Source organism: Cucurbita moschata, unplaced genomic scaffold, assembly GCF_002738365.1.
Source record: "Cucurbita moschata cultivar Rifu unplaced genomic scaffold, Cmos_1.0 Cmo_Scf00003, whole genome shotgun sequence".
NCBI lineage: Eukaryota > Viridiplantae > Streptophyta > Magnoliopsida > Cucurbitales > Cucurbitaceae > Cucurbita > Cucurbita moschata.
The window spans coordinates 2,495,236-2,514,043 of record NW_019268519.1 but is presented as its reverse complement, the minus strand read 5'-3'; the positions used below and the strand labels follow the sequence as shown (position 1 = coordinate 2,514,043).

General features: G+C 34.4%; 2 protein-coding genes across 7 annotated transcripts; both read right to left on the bottom strand.

Annotated features, from left to right (window-relative positions):
* Window positions 1-132: 132 nt before the first annotated feature.
* Window positions 133-5,562, bottom strand: LOC111441139 (putative clathrin assembly protein At5g35200). 4 transcript variants are annotated; one of them, XM_023078074.1, is made up of 16 exons: window positions 5,394-5,562; window positions 4,740-4,896; window positions 4,591-4,660; window positions 4,297-4,394; window positions 3,582-3,723; window positions 3,394-3,494; window positions 3,133-3,216; window positions 2,928-2,978; window positions 2,766-2,831; window positions 2,624-2,689; window positions 2,449-2,529; window positions 2,290-2,367; window positions 1,969-2,139; window positions 1,433-1,511; window positions 1,126-1,244; window positions 133-888 (listed from the first exon to the last, which is right to left on the bottom strand). In XM_023078074.1, the coding sequence occupies exons 2-16, from the start codon at window positions 4,836-4,838 to the stop codon at window positions 532-534; spliced, it is 1,662 nt and encodes a 553-aa protein (XP_022933842.1). In that variant the 5' UTR covers window positions 4,839-4,896; window positions 5,394-5,562; the 3' UTR covers window positions 133-531. The 4 variants fall into 4 exon arrangements, with proteins under 4 accessions (XP_022933842.1, XP_022933841.1, XP_022933843.1 ...); XM_023078073.1 differs by having other exon boundaries at window positions 4,740-4,851; window positions 5,394-5,561; XM_023078075.1 differs by having other exon boundaries at window positions 1,969-2,136; window positions 4,740-4,851; window positions 5,394-5,560.
* A 917-nt stretch (window positions 5,563-6,479) lies between these two features.
* LOC111440863 (N-alpha-acetyltransferase 35, NatC auxiliary subunit) lies at window positions 6,480-17,921 on the bottom strand. 3 transcript variants are annotated; one of them, XM_023077685.1, is made up of 16 exons: window positions 17,596-17,921; window positions 16,416-16,483; window positions 15,461-15,616; window positions 13,624-13,791; window positions 13,233-13,368; window positions 12,355-12,434; window positions 10,988-11,260; window positions 10,772-10,915; window positions 9,993-10,127; window positions 9,618-9,716; window positions 8,992-9,048; window positions 7,997-8,201; window positions 7,582-7,700; window positions 7,263-7,331; window positions 7,027-7,125; window positions 6,480-6,937 (listed from the first exon to the last, which is right to left on the bottom strand). In XM_023077685.1, exons 1-16 carry the CDS (start codon window positions 17,720-17,722, stop codon window positions 6,698-6,700), a joined length of 2,175 nt encoding a protein of 724 aa, XP_022933453.1. In that variant the 5' UTR covers window positions 17,723-17,921; the 3' UTR covers window positions 6,480-6,697. The 3 variants fall into 3 exon arrangements, with proteins under 3 accessions (XP_022933453.1, XP_022933452.1, XP_022933454.1); XM_023077684.1 differs by having other exon boundaries at window positions 13,218-13,368; window positions 17,596-17,920; XM_023077686.1 differs by lacking the exon at window positions 17,596-17,921 and having other exon boundaries at window positions 13,218-13,368; window positions 15,461-15,619.
* Window positions 17,922-18,808: the final 887 nt, after the last annotated feature.

The window sequence follows — 18,808 nt, the reverse complement described above, 5'->3', positions numbered from 1 at the left end:
GAATTTGAAGAATGCTCATGTTGTTACCGAGGCATGTCCGAAATTGAGTAATCATCTCTTAAGCATAGGGTAGGATTAGCAGAAACAGTATGAGAATATTCGGAAGTAAATGATAACAACCACAACAATTCCTGAAGGATAAATATCAAGGTTGGTTTTACATAAACTTGCTAAAGACAGATCTTACAGATTCCTATGATCCATTAAGGAAGAAATGAATAAGACAGAAAGGACAAACTGTTTAAAGAGAGGGAAAAAAAACTTGGAATTTCCTGCTTAATCATTCACAATAGTGAAGCATGTTGCCAGCAATTCTTCCTAGTATCTAAGACCTTATTACCATCTTTCATGACACAAATAATCAATCAAAAGCCTGTCTCACTAATTATGATCAAAAGAATCTCACCTTAGCTAACTTAACTTCTACACATACACAAGATATTGTACATCTGTATACACCAGATTTAGCAGCCCCCCATTTGAAGAAGACATGATCATTAACATTTCTATCAGAGTGTTCTTTGGATGATTTTAAATGAGACCAGTAAAAGGATTGGAAGCGTGAACAGGCATACCCGGATTGTAGTGGTAGGCATTGGTCCCATGAGGATTTCCGAAAGGATTCGACTGTTGCGAAGGAGCCATCATCATCATCTGCTGCTGCTGTTGAAATATGAAAGCTTGCTGCTGGTTGGCCATGGCTGCCATTTGTACTGAATGAGGTGCAGTCACCACAGTTGAGGAGAAAAAGGGATCATGGATTGGCTGTTGCATCATGGTACCGGGCATTGGAACTGGCTCCCATGGATTGTAACTCACGTTCTGATTATTTCTTCTGATTGCATCATCATATAAGCTGTCTAATGTAAGCAAGTCCAACCCTCCGGCCTTTGCCAATCAGTTCAAAGCATTATCAGAATATCATAAATTTGGGTAAAGAGGGAACGGGATGTTGTTTAGGAGTTAGAACAGTAGAAGACTAATGGTCTCCTGGACATATCTAAGATGAAATGCTAGAATACAAGTCTGGGTGATGGTACCGATTACATCGCTATTGTGTTTACATCCAATATGAATGCAAAATCTAATGTCTAATGAGTGAGTATATAGAATAAAGATAAGTACCAATTTGCTTGTAGCAGCTACACTTTCATTTGTGCTTGGTGCCGTAACAAGTGCCAATTCCCAGCCTGTAGTTGTAGTACCATTAACTTGGCTTGGAGCAGAACTGGTTTGTTGGTCGGCTGTGATCACAAGCAGTACAAGTACAGTGAGCCGACTCCACGCAATTATTGCAATTACCACACAAAAGCCTAAAGTAATGTTCCCTTTTCTTTAGTAAATTCTAAATAGCAACTTCACATATTGAATTGTTTTCTATTGCTTGCTATTGAAATTTGAAGAAAAATGCAGAAAGAAAGAAGAGAACTACCAACTGGGACAACAGCCAACGCCAAAGAATTCTTCTCATCTAAATTGGAAGTGGTCTCAGCTACAGGATCATTCAAACCCTGACCAAAAACAGATAATTGTCCCAAAAACGTATTTCTAGAATAATCATGTGACTACATACTAATTTCGTAAAGAAACAGCTACACTTAATAATAGGGAAACTTCAGTATCTGTTTATTTGAAAAGTTCAAAATACCGACCATATTTACTTCAGGAGATCTGAAGACTATATGATTTCTTTTAAGCATTAAAATAAGTTTTAAAAAAAACTCCGTTTTAAGAAAGAATATTATATAAGAACAAATGACAAAAATAATATATAGTTTCACCTTTAGCCGTCGTTTTTTGTTCAATACAAAAAATAATTTTAAGAATTCAAAATAAATCACTTTTGTAATTTATTTTAAGAAAACAATTGATCAAATTATTTTAAGTAAATTAGTAACCACTTAAGAATCACGATTATGTCATAATCTACTAATATTAGAAGTAGACTCACTAACAATAGAAGCTTACCAATAAATCAGGTTGTTCAGTCACGACTGGTTCTACTTTTACTGGTTCAGGGGGTGGCGGAGACGCAGCTGGTGGAGGTGTCACTGGTTGTTCCGTTTGCACTTCTGGTTCCTTCTTGTCCTCAACAGCCAGAACTTCTTTAGGGGCAGCTACTTTATTACCAGCAGTCTGCTTATTATGATGTGTACCAAAAAGAGTTTAGGTGTTTTTCATAGAATATCTTGGTGTTAACCGATTATATGAGAGCGTGGAGAACAAACAATTTGGAAAGCATAAAAAACAATGAATAAAAGAGAAGTAAAAAAAGAAAAAAGGCACTACCTGATCCTTACGAGCTGCCGAAACTCGTGGAGCTTCTCGTACATAATCTTCCATGGCTTGTAAAAATGATGCAGGAGGCTTCAAAATGAGCGCACAAAACACGAAAATTAGTCTTTTCTTTTTATGGACAGATTGGGGGGGGGGTGCGGGAGGGACTACCTGTTCAATCTTTATAAACTTCTCGCCACGCCCAATATAGAGACTTTTACAAACTTCATAGAATTCAGAGAGCCTTTCTGCCTGCAAAAATGGAGAAAATTACGACCATGTCTATTCAACTCTTATCCTGAGCAGTACTACAAGTTGATGAAAACGGCAATTATGGTGCCAATACCTGCTGGCCAGCCCTCCTGTATATATCCAGGGCTTTCATTGCATCTTGGGGTTGCATCTCAAAAAACTGAATATTAAGACCATGTTAGTTTCAGTTTTTTGCATTTACAATAAGCTTATCTGATCAACAGATCAGTTCTTACCTTGTCAACTAAATTGGCAGTACCATCACTGATAGCCTGATAAATTTTGACGCTTTCAGAAGCAACCTACAAAAAGATAGAAGACATGGATGATGAGAATCGATCCCACAAAGGAGTAAAGATCTTTCACTGTACATGAAAAAGATTGTAAGAGGTTCCTACCAATGAAAGGGCTAGCTGAATTACAAAATTATGAACTGCAGCTCCTTGTGGCTGCAGAAAAGTTGAACGTTATTCCACAATAAATAGGAAAAATCCTGAATGTTTTTCTATTATAAATGAAGCCATACCACATAATATTTTCAGTAATAAAAACCTAGTCCTTGGGACATAAATATGTCTACCTGAAAATAGTGTCATAAATTACCTGACATCCAAGTACGCGATACAGAAGCTCTTGTAATGCTGGCATCTGCTCAAGCAACTCGGCAGTGTCTAGATCTTTGGTTCTCTGCACCATTACCCATAAAATTACTACCAAAATGTAGCTGAAACAGTATTCTCAATTGTATGAAACCCAAACAGCAAGTAGATGCAGTGAATTGGTGACGGGCCTCTCAAGGAGACTTCTTACGCCTTATACTCTCCAAACACAAGATGAGGATCAAGAAAGAAAGTATTTTCTTACCACACTATCTGCCTCGACATCGTACTTCAGTACACGGAAACATTCCAACCTCTCCTCCAAAAATAAGGCATATGAACGTACCCAAGCAGAATAATCCCAAGCTACATGCAGCACATGAAATGTTTTAGATTGAGATTTTTATTCTCCTTAAATTGTCTTTTTCAATTCTAAAGCCTCAGAGAAGGTACCCTTAGCACTGGAATCGTCTTTAAAATGAGCTAAATTAAGCATGTGGCTTCTTCTCCTGCCAGAGTTAATGAGTTCTTCACGAAATGTGGGGTCCATTTCCCGTAAAGCACGATGGATAACAACCAAAGTTTTTAATGCAACCTACACAGTGAAATCATAGTTCGTTAAACAAATTTAATAAGCACTACAAATCTTAATTGGGGATGAAATCTAAACCTAAGCCATCTAAATTTGAAATATATCACGTCTTACATTAAGATGGAAAAACTGTAGTCTGCAAATACTATTTGCCTATTGTACATAAATCAGTCTAACACCATTCTTCACAACAGTTTCTATACTAATGTTACAGGTTTGTTTAAGTTGCAAGATAAATGCTTATCATCCCCAGTCACAGGAACCCTTGGTTTTAACACCATCAATTTCACATCTACAACAGACAGAAGTTCTTATTAATCTTACTTTCCCAAGATTTTGATAAGAGTTGACAGAATTGAAGTATGATAGAACGTAATGTCAAATGTAGCATTTACCAGCACTCAAATCACATTAAATTGCGCAATAATACAGATGATATAAGCTCAAAAAGCTACAGAGAGATTGAATGTTCTAGTAGAACTTCGAAGCAGGAAGATATAAAGCTTTTGTGATAGCAGTTGATTTGCAAAGAATACTGATTTGTAATGTTTATGACGGCAAAACATCAAGACTTACTGCCCAATTATGAGTCTTGGATAATCTTCTTGCCAAAGCTTGGATGCAATATGCAACATCAGCTCTAGGCATGGTTGCTGAAATATCCGCGAATATAGCTGCAAAAGTCCAAAACCATCTAATTCTTTTAAGAAGACAAAATTATCTTATTTTCGTATTATGATGACTATTATCCTACAATACCAGATAGAAGAAACAGATTATCAAGTAAAAATGTAAAGTTCAGATGAGGATTTTGACACGTTCAATTGAACAAGAAAATGAATATCTTAATAAGGGCATCAAGGAACACACCTCGGATATGTTTTTCCTTTGCAGGGCGTTCAACATGATTTGTTGCCTTAATTATAGCAATGTCTAATTCCTGAATTTAACATTGCGCCAAGAACATGAGATAGATCCAGTCTATTGGGATGCATTGAGAGTAGAACTTATAGAGTTACCTTATAATCACTGTTAACTTTAGCTAATGAAACTGTGGTAGTATCCTTCAGAGCTCCCAGAGCTTTTCTAAGGCTGTTCTGTGTACCCCCACCTGACATTCTCTCTCCCTCACTGTTAACAAAGCAGCAGCAAACTCAGCAACTTGATATGGTTCCACTTACATAAACAAAAAAAGATTCATAGAAATGTCTTATAACACATTGCATCATTGATAAACCTACATAATTAATTAATAGCATTATCCATCAATTGATCTGCCAATGCAAAGGAACCATTCAAACATCCATCAGGATAGTCAAGAATCAAAATGAATGTCATATCCATAAGCAATATTCTCTCAATTGTTACTAGTGATACGGCATGAATTCATCACCAAATACACATTTACTGTCATTAAAAACACAGAATGAAACGCCAATAAGCTCAGAGAGGCCAGAATCGAACTGAACGACTTAAACTGCACTAAACCTAAGCCAAAAATGTGTAGTAACAAGTATACATTGGTAAAAGCAAACAAAAACTTGATTGAATAGAAAGATCTAATCAAGTAGAGCACGATTCAATGAAACACAAACAAAACCGCATCCACATTTCGAACTGAGTTGAACAACACAAAATAAGAATCAAATAAAAGATCATAGAACTTGATATACCTCAAAATGAATCGAGAAAGAGAGAAGACAGGTCGATTGGAGGATAGCCTGCGACCAAAGCAAAGTCGAAAATGTGAAGCTCTATATGGTGGCCTCACAGAGCTTAAACCACTGGTTTTTAAATATTATTTTTCCTCTTTTTCTTCTTCTAAAACTGTCTCTTACAATCTTTGCTGTCAGAAAAATACGGAATTGTAAGAATTTGTACTGCGCTGAGGTTAAAATGGGAATTATTCTCTAATACGCTTTTTCATCTCATTCCTGCACCCTGCCTTGAGATCTTGCCACGTGTTGAATCATAATCCACGACTTCGGAATAAATATTGAATTAAATATTAGACCATGGGTGGTTTAATTTTTTGGAGCTTATGTACCCATTAATATGCCATGTTTATTTGTGAATTAATATATTAATGGAAGAAAATAAATAATTATTTCATATTAATCGAGAAAAAAAAAGGTTAACATACAAATTTGAATTAATTGTCAATATTATCTCCTTAGTTTAATTCAATCAATTAAGAATAAAGTTTGTTAAGATACTAATATTTTGAATTCTAAAATATAATATTTTTATTGTTTTAAAATTTTAAATTTGGAAATATATATCATACTTAAGTATATTATTATTTTAACAAAATTTGGTTTTAAATTTTTTACTATTTAACTGATAATATATGTTTTAATTCATTAAATTATGCTGGAAATGGAATCCTAAGACGTGGAGATGGGCACATCCGATTAAAAAAAAACGAGGAGTAAGTAACTTGACAACCAGAAATGGAAAAGGATAGTTTGCTTAGAAATTAGTGGGAAAAAGAAAATAAAAAAGAAAACTTTGGTGCAAGAAAAAGATGGTCCTTCAGACAGCTCATCCACCTTACAAAACCAAACGTCGGTTCGAACATTACGTCATTCTTAAAGCTCACCGACAAATGCGAAATTCATGTTTTATATATATATATATATATATATTTCAAGAAAATTAACATCGTACTTTCTAAATATAAACTATCCCTGAACATGTTCATAATATTCTAGCAAACTTCTTGACTTTATGATTTAAAAAATGGGGAAAGAAACTAATGAAATCAAAACTGAAACTATATGTTTTATTACCTTATGAGTATAAATTACAAATGATAAAGAAAATGGGAAGATAAAAGAATACATAAACTAATTCACTCATGGCACCAAGGAGGGAGGGATTTCATTACCTTTTAAACCATTGTGTGCTTCAAGACCTCCAACTAAACAACCTTTACGTGCGGAAATGGGAGATAGACCAATAAAGTAGAAAAGCTTCAAGATCTCTTGACGAGAGCAGTGCCAAAATATGGGTGGTGATTGAACTCGAATGAAATCTTTAATGAGGGGTCAAGGGCCCCTACCTTGTGGATCAGGTTCAAGGCGACGCTGTTGTGCTCTGCAACTAGCTCGATCCTTCGGAGTTCGGCCAGTTTTTCAGGGTCGTTTGAGAAGCTACTTTTCACTTCCTTTGCTATCTTTTGGGCATCCTTGAAGCAATTATATGTAACTAGGTTCTGTATGTAAGGCAAAAGGGATAGTTGAGTTTTTTTTCCACATTAATGTTACATATTTGAATTACTTTTACAACGTTTAGAATACTCACAGAAATGCGAGCCAAGCGAGTCGATTGCTCGTATGAATCAAATGTGATATTGTCAGGAATGCAAGCCTTCTGTAGAAGCTCAAAATGTTGAAAGAATCTCTGCAGAAGAATATGTAGCTTGTAATTTGAACTAAATTTAATAAAATGTTTTCAATCAAAGCCTTTGATTGAAAAGAACGGCAAAAATTTAGCTTTGCAGATGGTTATGCTTTCAATAAAGTTAAAGTAAGACTTACCTCATACTCACTGTTGAAGGGGCTTGGACTCTGTACGATGATATGCTCATTCCTCAAAGCAGCAAGCATCTGAAAGTTTTGATTAGATTAGTTTCTTCTTCTCTAAACTATTCATCATTCTTTTTCTCTAAATTATTTCTTTTAAGAAATGAAAACTACTCGAAAAATTCATTTTAAAAAATAAGATCATTAAAAGTTCACCATTTTTAATTTGAAAAATGCCTACCAGATTACTTTTTATTCTTCTAAAATATAGGAAACAATAAACCAGGAACAAACAAAGAAGATTTAATGTACGCAAACAACGGAGTATGATTACCATTAGTAGCCCTTCAGCGAGACATATTTGGCACTGAAGAAATGAGACTGCCGGTGGAATTCGAAAATCCTTCCCAATATCTTTTGAGGAGGCTCCTTTTTTCTTTCCTTTTCGTTTACCTGATTGACATAAGATGGGAATAAAGCCAATCAGAGTCTAATATTTTCTAAAATGGCGCTATATCCACACAAAAGAAAAATCAACAAATGGCTGATTATATTCACATAATTTTCTAACCTAAACAAAATCAAATTTAAATGCCATCCAATTGTATTTATATTTTCAAAACTTGTGTTCCCTTATAAAGCTATAAATCTAACAGGATTTTTTTTCCCCTGGGATGTTTCTTTGAGTTTATTTTAGAGAAATATGACAAATACCGTGCCTATCATGGTAGCCAAGATAGCGAACTCACCGGTTTCATTGCTCATCAATGCTCTTAGATGTATCTTCTCCACGAGCTTGATTAAGACAACAGAAAGGTACCAATATACCATGCAATACTGGCTAGGGGAGTACAACTCTAATTCAAAACCTAAGACAAGGAACCGAGTAGAAATCCAATAAGTTTGCTCCTCTACCCAAATGAGGATGTGTTGGAAAATCTTCATCCATGCATTCTGCAATACCAAATCGTTTATTCTTCAACATGGTGTCCTTAAGTTAAAAGTCTGAAGAAATCAGCTATTGTCAAAGGGCCATTTGATTACTAGCACTTGTCATAAAATTGCGAAAAGTGAACAGTAGAAAATACAGCTAGCAAAAAGTTTAGATCTGCTTAAGTTCAAACACAAAATGTATTTTAGAGAGAGAAGAGGTTTCCTTCGTGATATGTAAATATGAAGCTTTCACTTTGATATATATACAAACGGCCAATACAGAAGAGAAACGATTCATTTTTCCATTTGATGCAACGCAGTTATAGTACAACTTTGTTTACAGAATGCTGTGAGCAGCAAATGGCAATGTTCCTTGCTAATGCTTACCCACATGCCAAAACTTTGTTAGGAATATTAGTAGGCAGATACTAGAGATATTTTTAGAATACTAGGACAGCATGTTTGTCATTAGGGAGTTGGTTGGTGAAAAAAAGTAATAAATAATGAATAGTGAGGGGGTTGAAGGTGACAGAAATTGGATTGAAAACTATCTTTCTATCACCTTCCATTGCAAGATCAGGTTCCTGTTGAACTTTTGTTTACTTCCCAATTATTAAATATCTTTCTCATAGCAAAATTCATGAATTAAAATCTAAGCATACATGTTCATGCCACAAGAAAATAAATTCACCTAACACTCCTTTATAGAGCAAGCCTACGAGAGAAAGCAGGGTTATTGATGTTTGATGGAGCTAAAAATTGAACAGAGATATGGCTAAATCATGCACAAATATAGAAAGTTGAAACACACCTCTCCATTTGATATGCTCAATATTTCAGAAAAATCCCTTTTGAAAGCCATCTCCATCTGCCAAAACAACATTTATAGAAGAACATCGTCATTCATGATGCCATTGTTAAAGATGTATTATGAATGCTTTCAAGTCTTCTAAAAAAGGCTTTATTAGATAAAAATTATAATATTCCTTTTCACTGACTGCCAATCGATTTTTCTATTGAGATTTAAAAAAATGTTCCCCCTACATTTTCGCAAAAATCATATCTGAGCATCAATTAGCAGCTCTTGGAAAGGAAGTCTTTTCATTACATAACACTGTTCCCAAGACATTACGGTACTTACCCTTGGTCAATACATATAACATCTTTTAGTCATAAAAAATAGGTTAGAAAAACAACATGAATTTGAAAACTTATCAAGCTAATAATATAACATTTCAATTTTTATAAAATATAACATTATTCAAGCATAAATCTTCAAGTGTCCCACATTTCCTTTCCTAAGGGGTGCGACAGATTATGAATCCCTAAGAGCTAGCTATTGTATTTATAACTAATTAACACTATTAATGAACTCCAAGGATGAAGGCAAAACAAACAGACGAGAAGTTTCGAACATAAAAGGAAAAATGAACATACCTGCATGTAGATAACACGCCAATCCTGTAAAATCTTGCCAAGCTTGCGCCTTTGCCATGCAGAATTTGTGCAAAGTACCTTGAGCAAATTTATCACTAACTGCATTTGGAGTTGATATATGACAATTTATTATGGCTTTATCCGAGAAATCAAAACAGTTACAAAATTTGTAGTTCTCCCATAAGATAAACATCTAGACATGAGTTACGTCTTAAAAACCATTAATTATAACAGTGGAGAAAAATACATGACAGAGCTATAACATTTTGCCTCTCATGGAAGTAGGAACTAAATCAGAAATTTTAAACAGCTAATAAGACTTGAAATTAGACGAATTATAAAATAAACAAATAACATAATAATGGTCATCCAAACCTGTCCTAGTTGCACAATGTATTGGTTCTTCTGATTTTCATGGTTTTTGGCAGATTCAGGCAATCCCGCAGCTTTTGTGATCACTGCATAGAGAGGATCCCTTCCGTAGAGCTTCCCATCTTGAACCAGAAGGAACTGATCAAGAACTTTTGTAGTTGAGAATTTAGAAATAATACACGTATTAGCAAGAAACCTTTATTTATATAGTTATTTCTTTGAAACATGGAACTTTTTAAGTAATGCTAGAGAAATCTCAATATTATGAAGTGGAAAGTTTTTCCACCAGTGGTTCTCTCAGATGACTGAGGAAAGTTAAAACCGGACAATTTCAGTTTGCCCAACACGCATGATTGATATTTCATTCAAATGCATAGCTTTCTGATTAATTCTCCTTAATGTAAAGCTAAAAAACCATATTTAATTATGTAAAAATTAAAACCAACCTGGTCCATTACAGGATACAAGATGTGTGTTTGTCAGAACTCAGAGAAACAAAAAGGACACAAGATGCTGGCAATGTAGCTGCAATAATGTTAAGAGCTTTTTGCAGTAAAAAAATATTTGATTGTCCTTCAAACAATATTATTTTTTTCCAACAAACCAATGATTCAATAAAGGAAAATTACCAAAGAACCAAGATATATATAAGTTAAATCAATTTTACATAACCATCATCATCAACCTTAGTCTTTTCCAATTCTCTCTTGAATTCTTCGAGTGAAAAAATTATACACTCATCAGTGGTAAACTCAGCAATAAAGGAACCAAATGTTACAAACCTGAAGGAGGGATCTAGCGACCAAATCAGGCTGAGTTTTCTGGAACTGAACCACAAAGCGGAAAACACCTTCCAGAAGTGGGTCCAGTGAATAGGAACATATATTATCTAGGTCATGAAGCAGTTTCACAAAATAATCTACTGCCTGTTAGGAAATTACACTATGTCATATAATAAGCGGTTATGATAAGACTACAATATAGGTCAAGTTTCTCACCTTTTTCCAGCTTAGTAGTTTGATTGCCCGCGGTGGAGTAGGGGCAGACAATCTGCAATTCAAACTAGAATCAAATCCTAGTGGTTGACGGCCTGAAGCAGTTGTCATATCCTCTAAACCATCTTTGTTCATTCCAAAACTATTATTGCTAAGAAAAGTGGATGAATTGCGGATCAAATCAAGCTCCAACAAACAGGACGCTATATGTTTTCTTGCCAACTCTAAGCCTCTACCTTGAGGCCGCCTCATACAAGTGAGGACATGGTAGAAATGCTGAAAGAAAAGTAAAGAGATGAAAATAGAGCAGATTTCACAATATAGATATTACAAACTAAATGCAGACATCTAGTGCTGTAGTGATGAGTCAGGTTAAAAGAATATAATTCCCGAAGTAAAAATACAAGATTAAGAAATACCTACCATTTCTATAATTTAAATGAGGAACAAGACCATATACAGTAGGAGAAAAAACCAACGTACGAGCAACATCATGTTGATAATAAGGTAAATGAATTAAGCATATGTTAGCGAAGACGCTTAGGCTAATAGATAAGAGGGTTCCCAAAAAATCCTAACTGAATGAGAAACAAGACCAGTTAAAAAGTATAAATGGACCAGAATTGCTATGAATGACTTCTTTCTAATAATTCAGTGGTCAGAATTAATGCATCATAAATAAAATACCCAAGAAATAGGTTCAAACAAAATAGCTTGGAAATGAGCGCAGACCACCAGGAAGACAGCAACTGTATACGTTTCATAGATTAGCCACCTTTCCTCTTCAATTACACAACATAGAATTAAATAACAGATTGTTGACTGATAGCACCTGGTTGAAATTTTTTTCAACCCTTCCACTCCTTGTTAGGTTTAGGAATCCTTCATCCCTAAGGCCTTTAGGCTGTTATTTGTTATCTTTTTATTGATATTTTCAGTTTCTCATTAAAAAAAATGCAGTTGTATTTCTTGCCTGATGTTCTTCCTTTTATTTTTATTTTTTCACATAGGAAACGTGATTTTCCTGTTATTCTTCATCCTTCTACATTCTTTTTGTGAATGTCCAAGTTTTGAGAAGTTCGTTAACTTTTCCATTCTCCCAATTTTACAAGGATTAACCTATGAACCCTGTGAAATAAACAACGTTAACTTTTGAAATAAAAATCACCAACTTGACAAGATACACAAGGATTTGACTCAATCGTCATGGCCAATATGCTTGCTATTTGCCAATACAAAAACATTTTGAAGACAAACATCATATGTTAACATCCCAAAAGTCGACTTGGTAATCAAGTATGCATTAATTAGGTTATGCACGAGACAGCAATCCAAAGAAAAATTAACCAATAGAATACGTTGGTTAAGACCTTACGGAAGCGCAGGCGACATAACAGAGCCCTGCAGTAGTCTTCTTCCAGATCAAAATTACTTTGAAACGGCTCTGCAGCTGCAAAAAAAGCCAAGAACAAAATGAATATTTCAGATCCCTAAATTATCTAGCAGCTGCAATTGTGAGAGAAAGCGGAAAATAGAGATGATGAAGGCATGAAGCTTGAAATAATAAGAGGAGTTTTAACCACCATGGATTTGCGAGATCATTGATCAAGTGAAGAAGTGGAAGTACTATAATGAAATGGGTTCAAACCCATAGTGGTTACTCGGCTAGTAGCCACCCACTTTGGATATTTCCCAACAACCAAATGTAGTAAGGTCAAGCAGAATTTTGGGACCATAAGACCAACCCATTATGGTTGAAAATGAATTGCATAGTCTATAATCTACTTTTTCTAGAGATGATGCCTTACACAGTTATACCCCTTTTTTCTTTTATAATGTTCTAGGTTTAATAACCTACTTGCTTCTTGTTGAAAAGCTAAATAAATGGACAACATAAATATATGTAACACACGCGCATTAGATAGAAAAGGGAAAATGATTCACGATCATCGACCTCATTATCAACAATAATACATAAGACAATGTTATAGAATCACCAACATTAAAAAAAATCTAAAGGGACATCAAAAAAATGTAGCTATTCTAATTATGTAGCTTAAGTCCACTAGTTAAGTTCAGCTAGTTATGGCTCATATGATAATATGGTATACTTCAACTTTTTAGAAAGATATTCTGTTGGCACATAAACTTGTAGATCAGGTCACTAAAACAAAATATACCACTATGACTTTTTAACAACGGAAATTATTTAAGCAGAGAATGAGAAAGTTGCCTTCGGGTGCTCTACTTTTCGGTAATGAGGATTTACAAGCCCGTAATTGACGGCAAATTGTTTCTTCAACAGCATTTAGCATTGATAAGCATTTTTCATCTCCATCCCCACTCAAAGGAAGACCATATGCCATTATGAAAAGATCCTCTTCCTGAAGAAGAAAATTGTAAGGTAATTAGAGGGGAAATAGTAAAAGATGATACTTTGCACATAGAAAGATTAGGGCATTCCATAAAGATTATTGCACTAATTTCTCAGTTCTTCTTTATCTAATAAATCCAGCCAGAGCATTATCATTTCACAAGAAAAAAGATTCAAAGAAAATACAAATCTTTTGAGAACAACTTTTGAGACCTCAAACTGAAAAGAAGAGAAGTAGAGCCGAAGAGCTGTTTGAATACTTTACTTCATGTGTTCGTGCATCTGAGACAACAGCAATAACTGCCTTGCAGGTTGCACGTATGACACTGCAATAGGAATGCAATAATGCATGTGAACTTGTTCTATCGGGCCTCAGAAGATAAATGCAAGAGAAGACAGTCTGTGCCAATGAGTGACCCTTGTGCCATGTTGCCTGTTGCACAAGGTCACAGCTTAATTAAAGAAGGACCAGAAAAATATGAAATTAAACAGCAGCTGCAACCAATATCCATGGAATATAACATAGGTACAAGACCCGATAAGAAGCAAGCATATAAGTTTGGTCTTATGTCATGAGGATTATGTAAATAATTTGTGCCTTACATCTTGGATATACTTCGCTTCTATTGGTTGGCAGGCAAAGTGCATGCCTGACACATGACCACAATCCTTAACGATTAACCATGGCATCAATGGGCTACAGGCCCGAAGAATCATACATAACTTGCATACCATTTTTACATGCCATCTAAATTCTTAGTTCCATGATCTATATTAAAGAAAATTTTCATAAGGATTATCAAAATTCAAACATAGTACTTGCAAATATCGCCCACAAAATTCATTATTTTCAAAAGAAAATAATAATAGTTATAATAATAAAAGGGAGAACATGTGGTTCTCTCTCTACCCATCCCTTTTTCTGTAGGCCATTAAGTTCCTATTCAAGTGACCAAATTTTGGTGGAAAAAGAACAGGAATTTTTTGGGGAGCATTTGAATAACTAAGGGGAAGTTGCATTCTCCTCCATATGAAGAACATTTATACGTTGGGAATATTGGCCAGAAAGATAATCGTTCTTCATTGCAGATGGTCAAGGACATTTCCTAGAAAACCTAATTCTCATCGGTATAGAGTGATTGATAGCAAAAATGGGAAGGACTTCATGGGAAAATTAACATAAGGTCATGGGAAAATTAACACAAGGACATTCGCGTTCCCATTCTCCCAATATAATTTCATGGACTCTCACTGCTAACTTGTTCCAGTGTTTGATCCATTCTCTAAATTTCCATTGCCATGGGTTGTGCTAGTGGTTCTTTGAACAAATTTTAGAGTAAGGAGCTAACTTGAGAGGAGCTCCAGTTCAAGACTTACGGCCTACAGGATCAGGGCGATCTTTATTGGGGGTTGCATTTGAGAGGAAGATTGAAAGATGGTGATTTTTTTATATATATAGTAGAAATACTTTTCATTTACTTAGTGAGAAGTACATCAAAATGTGAACGAAAATGCCATTGGTTTTCCAATGGCTTGATACAAATGATGTTTTTCAATAAGAAACAAAAGAATATATTACTGAACAAAGATTACAAAAGGGGAGATGAGATGTCCCCACACAGCCAAATGGGTTACGGAAAGAACTCCGGATTGACCATAATATGAACAAGATATAATTACATAAAGAATTGCAAAAAGCCAGACGGTATCCCATAACTCATTGAGACTACACATTTTCTCTTTGAAATGATATTGTTTAAAGAAGTTAGTGTTTCCTCTATATTGTTCAAAACGGTGTGTTTTATGTAGAAAGAATGAAAAAGAAAAACATGTCAAATACAAATTAGTACAATTCTCATAACAATCATCAGAGTAGAAAGCTACGTTCATCTCCAAGACTTTCTTTTTTTTTTTTTTTTTTTTGGTGGGGGGAAGGCATACTCCCTCATGTCTCTTCATATGTACAACAAATCTTACATAGAAGTAAGTCAGGAACTGTATGCACAACTCTCAAAACAACCAAGGGAACGTCAAGCAATAAATTGCAAAATAATATGTATGTTTCCAATTAAAAGTAATAAGCATAATGGAAAAGGGAGTACCTCACAAGAAAGAAGATGGTCCATGATATCAATAGTGCACTGAACATCAACTGTTCCATCAAAGCTCAGAGGAATTGGCGCGGCACCATTCTCAATAGCTTCATCAACAGAATAGTACTTACATATCATACCCGAGTCCATTTTTGGATCCATTATCTACTAAAATGGCAAATTCAAACCAATCAGCAACATGTGGGTATAAAGGGAGGAGAAAAGAAAAAAACAAGAGAAACATAGTAAATGAAAATAGTGCCACAATCCTGACCAGCAACATGTTGGAAGGGGCATCCAAGCATGCACCACCTATACAGGGCCTTTAAGATTGAGGGTTTTCCAAATTCTAGGAAACGTATAAATATGACCATTCAAATATGACTAGCTAAAAATACATGCCGCCTTCCATATAACAGTCTGATAGGTTGTAACCAGATAAAATCCACCCATAATTTGTATTATCTCAAAGACATATATATACCAAAGTAAGGATGATAATAAAGCATCAAAAAGTGAGAAAATCTTCCAAGAAATGCATACAAGTTCACTTCTTAGAACGTTGTTGAACAGAGAAAATCTGAACAAATTCATCTACCCAATGCATTGAAGTCAAAGCATGAAACTAGACAGCATCAGCCCATAATGAGTACGGTCGCATATTTATAAAAATACCATATGAAGGATGATAAATAAAACATGAAAAAGTGAAGAAAACCTCAAACCAGTACAGTGCAAGCTTGCTTTACTGAGCACATTATTAAACATCATCTTGTAGATTACAACGTTAAAAAAATAACAAATAACAAAGGGGGAAAAAGCTCAAACCTTATTTGAAACAAAGATGTAGGTTCCGTACAAAGTCCACCATTATGAATAGATAATGAATGTAAAGAAAACACCAAATATTCATTTTTTGCTATCGCATAAATGTTTTCGTACAAACTAAACTATGAAGCAGTACCTCTAATGCAGACATGGCAGAAAAAAGATTGAAGTTCTCCCCATGAATAAGTTCCCCGTCTTGAAGATCTGAAACAAGATATACTTTGTAAAGATGGTTGTAAGGAAAAAATGGAATCCAAAAACGACAACATATGCAGTTATTCAAGTTAATTAGGACAAGTACAAAATTGGGTATCAATGAGTAACTTTCAATCACAGAAATATCAGTAGAAAACAAACAGAATAAATTAACAAAATAATAAACGAAATTGAAAACTTTGTAATAATATGAAATATAAATAATTAAATACATTAATTTATTTCATACATAGAGCTAGATCAACACGCCATTCTTTTAAATGAATCTACTTAATCGTTCCAATTCAATTCTTTTATGCAGTAAAGGATTAAATGTCTCTCCAATGCCGAGAGGGTGACAGAAGTTATGAGATGAAATTCAAGCAGTGATAAATTGCAGCTAGGGAGGGAAAAAATTTTCACATTGTTGAATGCAATTTTTTATTTTCCTCTTTTTAGTTCGACAATGTGAGGCATGGGATACAAACTTTCAACATTTTGATCGAAGATATTATGCCTTGACCAAGTGAGTTATGATCTTGTTGAATGAAATATTGTTCGGAAGGAAGGTAAACACAAAAATAAGAATTTATTTCTGCTTCGTGTTAGTATGAGCTACAAAAACAAATGAACCAACCCCAAACTCTATCGCTCAACAAACAACACCATTGTCAAAGTTAAACCCATTTACATCCTCTGGCAGCGTAGTTATCATAAACTCGACGCAATTCCAAGCCTCCATTTAACTTAAAACCATCAAACGGCTGAACTGAATATAATCAATTTCCCTGTTCCCGCTATAATATTTGATCTTTCTTGTAAAGACAAACAAAGCAATGTTCTTAGTCTCATCTCTAATAACCGATCAAACTAGGCCACACGACATTAGTATGTCCAAACACAAAGATTTAAGAAACAAAGCTAATTTCACTTTCATCGCACCGTAAGCTAATCAACTCAACTTAAGTAAACCAATCAACGCCATTTCGAATCGCAAAAAAACAATAATAATAATAATAATCACACGAAACACAATGACACAACAAACAACATCTAACTCCTCAAACGAAGCAATCACAAGGTCTGATGCAATAAGAAGATGCAAATAAATAAACAACAACCTCCACAAGCAGCTTCGAGAAGAGGCGACACATCAGCCCAGACAGTGTGTTCGCCGGAAGGAATAGGGGAGGCCATTTGAGGTGCATGAGCGCCCACAGTTCGCTCTTCTGCTTCTTTATCAGCCATCGATGGCGGCTCGAGTTCAGAAGCTTTGATCTTCGGGTCTTGGACAAGTCGTCGTGTAGAAGAAGCTCTGGTGTAGGAGGAGGGTGTCGGTCTCCCCAGCAGCAGGAGGGAGGCTTGGTTTAATTTGATGACCAGCTTTCGCAGTAGTTTAACAGCTTGTGTCGAGGGAGTAAGCTGAAATAGGCTTAGGGCTTGACTTTGTATTGTAGCTTCTTGCCTGCACGCGGATCAATAATTAGAACGTGAACCCAAGGACAAGCCAAAATTACAATCGCCAATTCCACATTAAATTACCTAATTAGTCTTTTCATAATTAAAATGAATTTGTCATTTATTTTCTGTTTTATATTATTTGAATCCCTTTTTCTGTCACTTTTTTTTAATTATAAATAATAAAATTATACTCCATTTATGAATAATTGATATATTTTTTACACTATATGAATATTTATTTCTTAATATCGATATTAATTTTTTATTTATAAATATATCATCGCCGGACATATGAGTTCATAAATTATCTATTCGTGAAAATTCCACATATAATTAATATTATAATCAACTTAAATATATAAATACGTGTATGACTTATAAGTTTCCATATGAATATGATGAGAACATCACACAAAAGCGAGGAAAAATAAAATTATACAAATTTTGAAATTATATTAATCATTTTCATTCATTAATCAATTGAAATTTGAAAATTAGATTCTTTTCAAAATTATTAAATTTAAAAATTTGAGTAATGTATAGATGTAAATATTTGGAATATTTATTGATATATATATATGAAATTTTAAATTATACTATATTTATTGTTTAATCAATATAACTCTTAATATTTGGCAATTAAATGATTTTTTGCCCATTAAAAAAATAAAAAATAAAAAATAATCAAAAAGCCATTGCATGTCGCGTTGCCTTCGCACGGGTAGTTTGGCACCATGGTAAATTTTCGTTCTTCTTCTTCTTTTTTTTTTTTTTCTGTTTGAAGGTTAAAAACACTAACTATTTATTTAGCATAGCTTCAAGTTCATAACAATGTAATCATAAATTAGTTTTTTTATTTTAAACTTTATTATA

What these genes read in the sequence shown, in the direction of transcription:
- LOC111441139 (XM_023078074.1), bottom strand. Translation starts at nt 4,838, where the DNA reads ATGTCAGGTGGGGGTACACAGAACAGCCTTAGAAAAGCTCTGGGAGCT. An exon ending in AGACGATTCCAGTGCTAAGG is followed by an intron (nt 3,495 to 3,581) that starts GTACCTTCTCTG and finishes TGCTGCATGTAG; the next exon opens with CTTGGGATTATTCTGCTTGG. An exon ending in AGTTTATAAAGATTGAACAG is followed by an intron (nt 2,368 to 2,448) that starts GTAGTCCCTCCC and finishes CTCATTTTGAAG; the next exon opens with CCTCCTGCATCATTTTTACA.
- LOC111440863 (XM_023077684.1), bottom strand. Translation starts at nt 17,722, where the DNA reads ATGGCTGATAAAGAAGCAGAAGAGCGAACTGTGGGCGCTCATGCACCT. An exon ending in CTGCCATGTCTGCATTAGAG is followed by an intron (nt 15,617 to 16,415) that starts GTACTGCTTCAT and finishes CCATTTTAGTAG; the next exon opens with ATAATGGATCCAAAAATGGA. An exon ending in ATTGATGAGCAATGAAACCG is followed by an intron (nt 7,701 to 7,996) that starts GTGAGTTCGCTA and finishes TATGTCAATCAG; the next exon opens with GTAAACGAAAAGGAAAGAAA.